Source organism: Charadrius vociferus, unplaced genomic scaffold (genome assembly GCF_000708025.1).
Source record: "Charadrius vociferus isolate BGI_N301 unplaced genomic scaffold, ASM70802v2 scaffold951, whole genome shotgun sequence".
Classification (NCBI taxonomy): Eukaryota; Metazoa; Chordata; class Aves; order Charadriiformes; family Charadriidae; genus Charadrius; species Charadrius vociferus.
The window spans coordinates 192,255-199,663 of record NW_009646752.1 but is presented as its reverse complement, the minus strand read 5'-3'; the positions used below and the strand labels follow the sequence as shown (position 1 = coordinate 199,663).

The 7,409-nt window shown below is 43.6% G+C and overlaps 1 protein-coding gene across 1 annotated transcript in view; it reads left to right on the top strand.

Moving 5' to 3' along the window:
* Positions 1-354: 354 nt before the first annotated feature.
* ITGA9 (integrin, alpha 9) overlaps positions 355-7,409 on the top strand; it is a gene marked incomplete at its 3' end in the record, with an annotated part of 187,311 nt that continues 180,256 nt past the window's right edge. Inside the window, exons 1-4 of the mRNA XM_009891547.1 lie at positions 355-459; positions 2,825-2,954; positions 4,516-4,601; positions 7,099-7,167. Coding sequence (XP_009889849.1) covers positions 355-459; positions 2,825-2,954; positions 4,516-4,601; positions 7,099-7,167 — 390 coding nt within the window. The remainder of the gene's footprint in view (positions 460-2,824; positions 2,955-4,515; positions 4,602-7,098; positions 7,168-7,409) is intronic.

Sequence of the window (7,409 nt, the reverse complement as noted above, 5' to 3'; positions counted from 1 at the left end):
ATACATGCTCCAAAGCTGTTCTAAACAGAATTCTGGACAGAAGTCTGTCAGCCACAGAATTCACAGAATTCACAGAATTGTTAGGGTTGGAAGGGACCTCTGGAGATCATCTAGTCCACCCCTCCTGCCAGAGCAGGGTCACCTACAGCACGTTATACAGGACAGCGTCCAGGCGGGTTTTGTTCCCCATTTTAGGCCTCTCACTTTACCCCTCGATGTGGGCAAGGATGCTGCCATGGTGCACTGGTGACAGGTCCATTGATAAAACCCAGGAGCCCTGTGTGCTGGTGTCTCTCCATGCTGTGCGTGTAGCGATGCAGATGGCTCGGGTGGAGAGTGTGTGCCGTGCCAGGGATGACAACGGTTTGTTTTCTTCCCTTCTCCCATCCAGAGTACAAGAAGAAGTATGGGGAGGAGCACGGCTCGTGCCAGGCGGGAATTGCAGGGTTCTTCACCGAGGTGAGCAGGGGCATGTGCATGGAAAGGATGGGGTTGGTGAGGGGCTCTCCTGCCGCATGACCCGGGAGGGGAGCCCTGAGCATGGCTTTAAAAGGGGGCTTAGTACTGAGCATGGTCCCTCCCTGCCAGCAAACAGCCTCCTGCCTTGTCCAGCCTCCCGGGAGCCTGCATCTTGCACAATGCCTGCCGGGTGGTTTGTAGGTAGGTGTATGTGCAAGATCTGTGGACAAGAATGAATGAATTGATTCTGAGAAACGTCCTTAGGGAATGTTTTTATCATGTACATCCCAAAACTTCCATAGAGATATCTCTGTGTCTAACGTTAGCTGTTTAATTTAAGTGATGTTATAAAACAGTCCTCCCTGGATGACTTTGTTTATGTGTGCGTACATGTCGATATATGCATCTACGTGAATATATAAGTACACATGCACATACGTATACATATATAAGATAAACACTTTTTTTTTTTAGTTCTGCTTCAGTTCTTTATTTCAAAAAGATGGAGGAAAAATAGCATGGTAAAATATATGCTCCAAAGCTGTTCTAAACAGAAGTCTGGACAGAAGTCTGTCAGCCACGTTTTGGTTATGTCAAGGATGAATTTGTTCCATTATGTATATATTAATGTTTTTTTGTAAAGTTTCACAGTTAAGTTTGGTTTTGTTTTTTTTTTTTTGGGGGGGTGGTGGTGGTGTTTGGTTTTGGTTTTAGGTTTTTTTGTTGTTGTTTGTTTTTATTTTTTATAAGGAAAAAAAAAAGCTATTTCAGTATCAGGCTCCTTGGTACTGTCGTGTCAGGTATATACTTGTTCCTAATTACATATGCACTGGTCTACAGAATTTATTGTCCAGGCTGATATAAGCAGAATAAAAGCATCCTCTGAAATGGCAGAAGGTGATTTCCGAGTAAACTGAGGTGGCAGGTAATGTTGCCACAGTGGCACTGTCTGATAACTGGGTGTTCAGCCAGCAGCAGCTGTTTCCTGGCTTGTCTGCTCTCTCGAGCCTGTTTCTGTTCCCATGCTTTAAATCCTCCTTTGCTATCCTAGTTCAAAAGATATCTTTGAACTTTCATTGCTTCAGCCCAATGGCAGCTCTCTGAGCAGGAAATGCAGATAAATGGCTTTTTGGGTCAAACAGGCAAGCCCCTACCGTATATTCAGCGCTGCTGATGGTAGTCATTCCTGCCGGTAAATGATCCCTTGACCTCAAGGGCACGGCCCCTCCCAAGGAAAAAAGCTGTTGCCAAGCACGTCCTGCTCTTTGGTTGGGTTTGCCGTCCTGACCCTGTAGTCTTATTAGGAAAATCCCTTGTTTAACATCTCCCCCTGACTGGAACTGGTCACCCAAAGGGGTCCCAGGTGAGGAAGTGTTTTCCCATAAGGATGGAGTTTACCCATGGCCTTGCACTGAATGGAGATGTGAGGCAAAGCAGCTGTCCTCCTGTCTCCTCCAGGGATGGAGAACTTACCTAGGCTTAATACTTCCCAGGCTTAATTTGGTCCCTTGTTGGAGGTATTTAAAACCACATCCAGGAGTAAGGTTTCCTGGCAAGGATGCTGGATGCTTTGGGGCAACCTTTTTGCAATCTGTCTTGCCTGCAAATGTACCTTCGGTTTTGATTCGAAAGCAATATCCGTACCTTTGGATGCTGGGTCAAACTTTGCCTGATTTCTAGTCTTTTAAAATCCTGAGTCATGCTGCGTGTCTGTGATGAACTATAGCCAGGTTGTCTCTTGAAGAGCAGAGTGTATCTGAGGACAGAGCAAGGCAAAATGTTCCAACCATGACAATACTCACACCCTGCTTGCTGAGTGCATGGAAGCTCTTTGGCTTCATATCTGTAAAATCAAAATCTTTTGTGCTGTATCTGTCACGATCAGTTGGTATAGCGTGTCAGCCAGCATTGAGGCACAGCCTGTAGCTGAATAGCGGGTCTGGGTGAGCTGGGGCACTTTTGTCACTTGGTGGAGGTTGTCAGGTCTTCTGAAAGATGTTTAGGAAAGGCAGCAGGTGGAGAGAGATTTTTGGTAGGACTGTGTTAGCAGGGGTAAGTTTGATGGTTAGTAAGGCTGAGGAAGGTCTTATTGCAGCAGCAGAACAGCTGAGCAGAAACAGGCCATAAAAGGGAAGACTGTGTGTCTCTAGGGTGTGTGCAGTGACCTCCATGTTTGGGAAGAAAGATATCCTCTACATGCACACAGAATGGAGATTCTTATAGATGGGCTGATAATTGGTGTTTTAAGTTAATATCCCATCCCTTCTCCATTACTACGTAAAGCGTGAATTTTTGTCTAGTTTTGATTGTTATTTATTTTTTTCCCCATCCTTTCCCCCACACCCTTCTGTTTTTCCTGTTATAGGAGCTGGTCATCATGGGGGCACCGGGATCTTATTATTGGACAGGAACTGTCAAAGTACTGAATCTCACTGACAACACATACTACAAGCTGAATGACGATGCTGTGATAGCCAGGCGGTACACGTACCTTGGTAAGCAGCTCTCTGGTGCTCACTGTGAGAACAGATTAGTCCAACAACGTATTTCAAGGCTTTGATGCTATAAAGCTGATACTGATTTTTTTCTTAGCGGTGTAGAGTATTTTTATGTGAAAGGAAGAATATCTGAATTAAAGGGTTACCTACCTGGAAAGAAACATAAGCAAAGAAGCAGACAGAATATTCAATTTTTTGTTTGCTTGTTTTTTTTAAAACTTCGCTATAATTTTTTTGACTAATATAGAAAATGCATTTTGACTGAAAAGCAGGTTGGATGGCAGTGGGCCTCCTACATTCCTTTCCTGCTTTTGCCCTGTGACAGAAAGATTATTTGTCATTGGTTAGGCTGTGTGTCTGCTTACACCTGTCTTTAAAATGGGTACAACAAATAATTGTAGAATGTATATTGCAGATACAAGGTTATTTCAACAAAAATAGCATCATGTAAGTGAGTCATTGGCAACAGAAGGAGGTTGTGAAAGGATCTACTATAGGTTTGAGTACGTTTAACTCAGTTGGTTTTACTTGTTCTAAAACCAGGTAATGTACCAAATAAACTTAATTTAGAGGTCTCCACCTAATCCCCAATGCCTGAGACTGCTGAAACCTAGAAGTCACTTCAGTCGGTAGTGACTAAAGACTTGCATTGACCTCTCTTTTTCCCCTTAACCTTTAGTCTTTAAAAAAAATACTGCTTGGAAGATGCTGCTTGGTGATAGCTAAATGAGGAGTATATATATACATATTTAAGGACATAAATAGGATTTGCCACTGATAGGCCTGATTTATAGTGTTTATGATGTAGACAAGAGCCTCATAATTTACAGCAGAAGAGCAAAGCAAGTACAAGACAGCCTTAGAAGGAAAGCACTCTACTCTTCTTTAGTTATTATATATCATTTTAGTATATCAAATAAGACTGAATCTTTGATCTTTCTTTCAAATACACTCCTCCTTTCTTTGATCTATCCTCCCATTTTTCTTCTTGCCTAAACAAAACTCTTTTTAAGCCATTAACTTCTCTGACCTCTTTGCCTACTGTCCTCCCCCCCCCCCCCCCCCCCAACCAAAAAGGCACGTAATTTTCCAAGCCTTCCTGGGCAGTGATTTTAGCCAAAAGAGGACACTTCTGCTGGGTCAATGTACGACTGTCACTCTCTGATGTGATACTTTCTCTGCGACAATGTAGTCTCTGTGCTCTAATTGTGCGTGCCAGTTCATGTTTTATTGCTTCCCTTTCTGGACTTGCTGTTACCAAACTGCTCCCTGTACCTGCTTTGTGTGTCCCTCCTCCAGCTCCACACACACCTTTCTTCTCTCAGCTGTACTGGAGGGCGTACTGTCACTTCCCAATGCTGTGAGCTTTTGTGCGGAATATTGGCACATCCTGAGCAGAATGGTTGTTGAACGCTAACAATGCATAATCCAGGAGGAGCAGTTAAACCCCATGAGCATGATCCAACCAGCTGACCTGTTTCTCATGCTCTTCCCTTTTGTGATTATTTATTTATTTATTTCCTCTTTTCTCTCCCACCCCACCCCATCTGCTGCTCAGGATATGCGGTGACGGCAGGTCATTTCTCTCAGCCGACTACCACGGATGTTGTAGGAGGAGCTCCCCAGGACGGAGGCATTGGAAAGGTGTGGCTTTTTGTCAAACAATAATGTGGTCGCATGCAACAGGCCAAAAGACTAATACTGATGGGTTCCCATGTGTCCGAGAAGCCAAGAGATTTTTGCCTACAGGATAGTTTTGGAGCACTGAGCAGGGGAGAAGTGAGGTTGTTTGATGAAGTCATCAAATTTTCATGACCTGCCCCTTCTGGTGCCTCACATCCCTCACCCCTCTCTTTCCTCTCTCTCCCACCCAATCCTTACAATAGTTATTTTAAGGAGACACAGTCAACATTTCTTTCACACTGCTTTTGTTTAGGATTTGTAACATATAGGTATCACTTAAACCTTGCCTGGAAATGAAAAAATGTGTTTTCTTCATATATTTGACTGTTTTGGTGTTTGCTTCAGGGTAGCATCTCTAATAGCATGAAAAGCCATTTACTAGGTGATTTGATGTCCCTCTTAAAACCTCATAATATGTGATGTTTAGTGGATTAGAATCTGGGTTTCTGCCAGCTGTGCTTAGAAACCTTGGTGATAGTCTCTTGAGAAGAAAAACAAAAAAAAATGGTTTTCCTGTAGGCATACATATGTTCAGTGTCCCAAAGATGTAAGCAGGTGTGCGGCTAGATGGAAATGGGTGGTGAGTTAGGTGTGCCTGGTGTTCCTGTGCCGGGTACTTGGCTGCTATCGGGGGAACTGGTTGAAGATGAGCACTGTGACTCTGAACCAAAGGTGGAGAAGTGGGAGTGGGGAGAGGGAAAGAAGGGATGTAAAGGATCTACTTTTGTCCCTTTTTCTTCAAAATCCAGTCCTTTTGGGACCACTGCCACCATGTGCTTAAGCAGAGATGTCCTGCAGCGCCCTTCCATCTTCTTCCCTCTGACTTTCCTGCTCTACAGGGACATGAGTTGTAGCTGAGTCATAACAATAACGAGTGAGAGGTCTCCACTATCAGGAACACCATTCCTTGGTTTAGGCATATTATTTTTGGTAGTAACCATGCCCCAGGGGATACCAGCGCAAGTGGGGAAAATGGAATAAAAGTAGAGGAGGAACTTGATACGTATACCTGATCTGGGATGACCAGGACATGCAGGATAGGGTAGCAGCACAGTTGCTACTGAGAGGACATGTGCATGGGAAAGACATAGTTTCCTTATCCCAGGTGCTCTGTTATGGCTAATCCAAGGCACCTTCCTTCCAACCTGTTTTCTCTATGGAACAGATTTAATCTGTGTACAAGGAGGAAAAAAAACCAGCTGCTAACATGAGATCCATGAGAAAGCAGCTGGCCCTGTAGTTTAAAGACTACTGCTGTAGTTGTGAAAGCTCCCGTTATTCTCCCTTGGTGTGGGATGTGGGTAGCAGGAACATGTGGTAAGAGGTGTTGAGTACAGAACATTACGCTGAGCGGTCCTATTGTACTTTCCACACTCTCTAATAAGCTAATCCTTTCCACTTCCCTGATGGAAAGTGGTTAGCATTGTTACACCCTTTTCACCAAAGGTAAAGCCAAGATACTTAATGTGACTCAGTCATTTCTCCAAAGTCACCAAGAGTGTCATTAGTTAAGACTGGGTTTGGAGTCGTGACACCTGGCAACGTGCTCTCGCTGCTAAACGTGCCACGGCAAAACCTACAGAGTCCTTTATATCTAGAGCAATTGTCTGCAGTAAATCTGTGCTATGTTCTCGGCTGAAAACAGCTTTGAACTCTGTCTCACTACCTATTAATAACTCTCCACATATTCAACTATGTCAAGTGCTTGGCTCCGCCACGTGGCCTTGGAATTAAGGGATCCTCTGTCCTGCAAACTGTGTGAGGACCTGCTAGGAGGGAGCCTGGCAAACACTGGAGGAGTAGCATGTGTCTTGAATTTTTGTACAAGATCTGTTACTCAACTGGCATAAATACTATTAGCTCCAAGAGTTCTTGGTAAAACAGTTTTTCCTGTGGAAATGAACAATGAGGGGACTATGTTTTAATAGTTTTCTGATTTACAGATTGTTTCAGACAGAAATGGCGCATATGCCTTGGGTGGTCCGATTGGGATTTCTACTCTGACCTTTGCTAAAGCATCGTGAAGTTTACAATGCAGTACGTGCAGGCGCGTGTCCTTGAGAAGAGAAGGCTGTATAAGGGAAGGGGAGTTGGGTTATGCCTTCTCAGCCTTTTACCCCGTTCCAGATGTCACTTGTTTGAGAGCTTGAAAGTTCCTTTACTAGGTGCCAAAAGCTAATACCTACATGTGCACATACACACATGTGCGCCAAATAAGTAGGCGACAAGATACTATTCAAGCATTTCTCATAAGAGGCCTGTGATTCATCAAGAAAAGAGGGAACTGTATGTTTTGTCTTTTAAAAGAAGACTGAGCAAGAAAGTGATCATGAAATTGGATCTTGGCAATACCCATGGATGGATCATGATTTAGATATTATTTAGAAAGCACCAGTGCTGTACCATTATGTGCTGTGTAGTTATTATTGGTTAACTTTTTTCTTTTTTCACTTTTCAGGTTTATATTTTCAGAACAGACAGACGGTCAGGCTCTCTAATAAAGATATTTCAGGCTTCAGGAAAAAAGGTGAGCTTTTATGTAGGTGTGTTTTCTTTTAAGGGGTAGAGAAGGGGGGAAATAACGGCAGGGTCATGTCAGAGCATCGTTTTCATTCCATTGCTTCATGACTCTTCAAGCAAATTCTGTTTCTTTTTCTCCTCCTGGAAGAGCTAAACCTATTGTACAGACCAGCTATATGCCTTGTCTTCTGTCAGTCATGACAGCAATGTCTGTTCAATGCCCACGTGACTGAAATTAAAGGTCCTGCT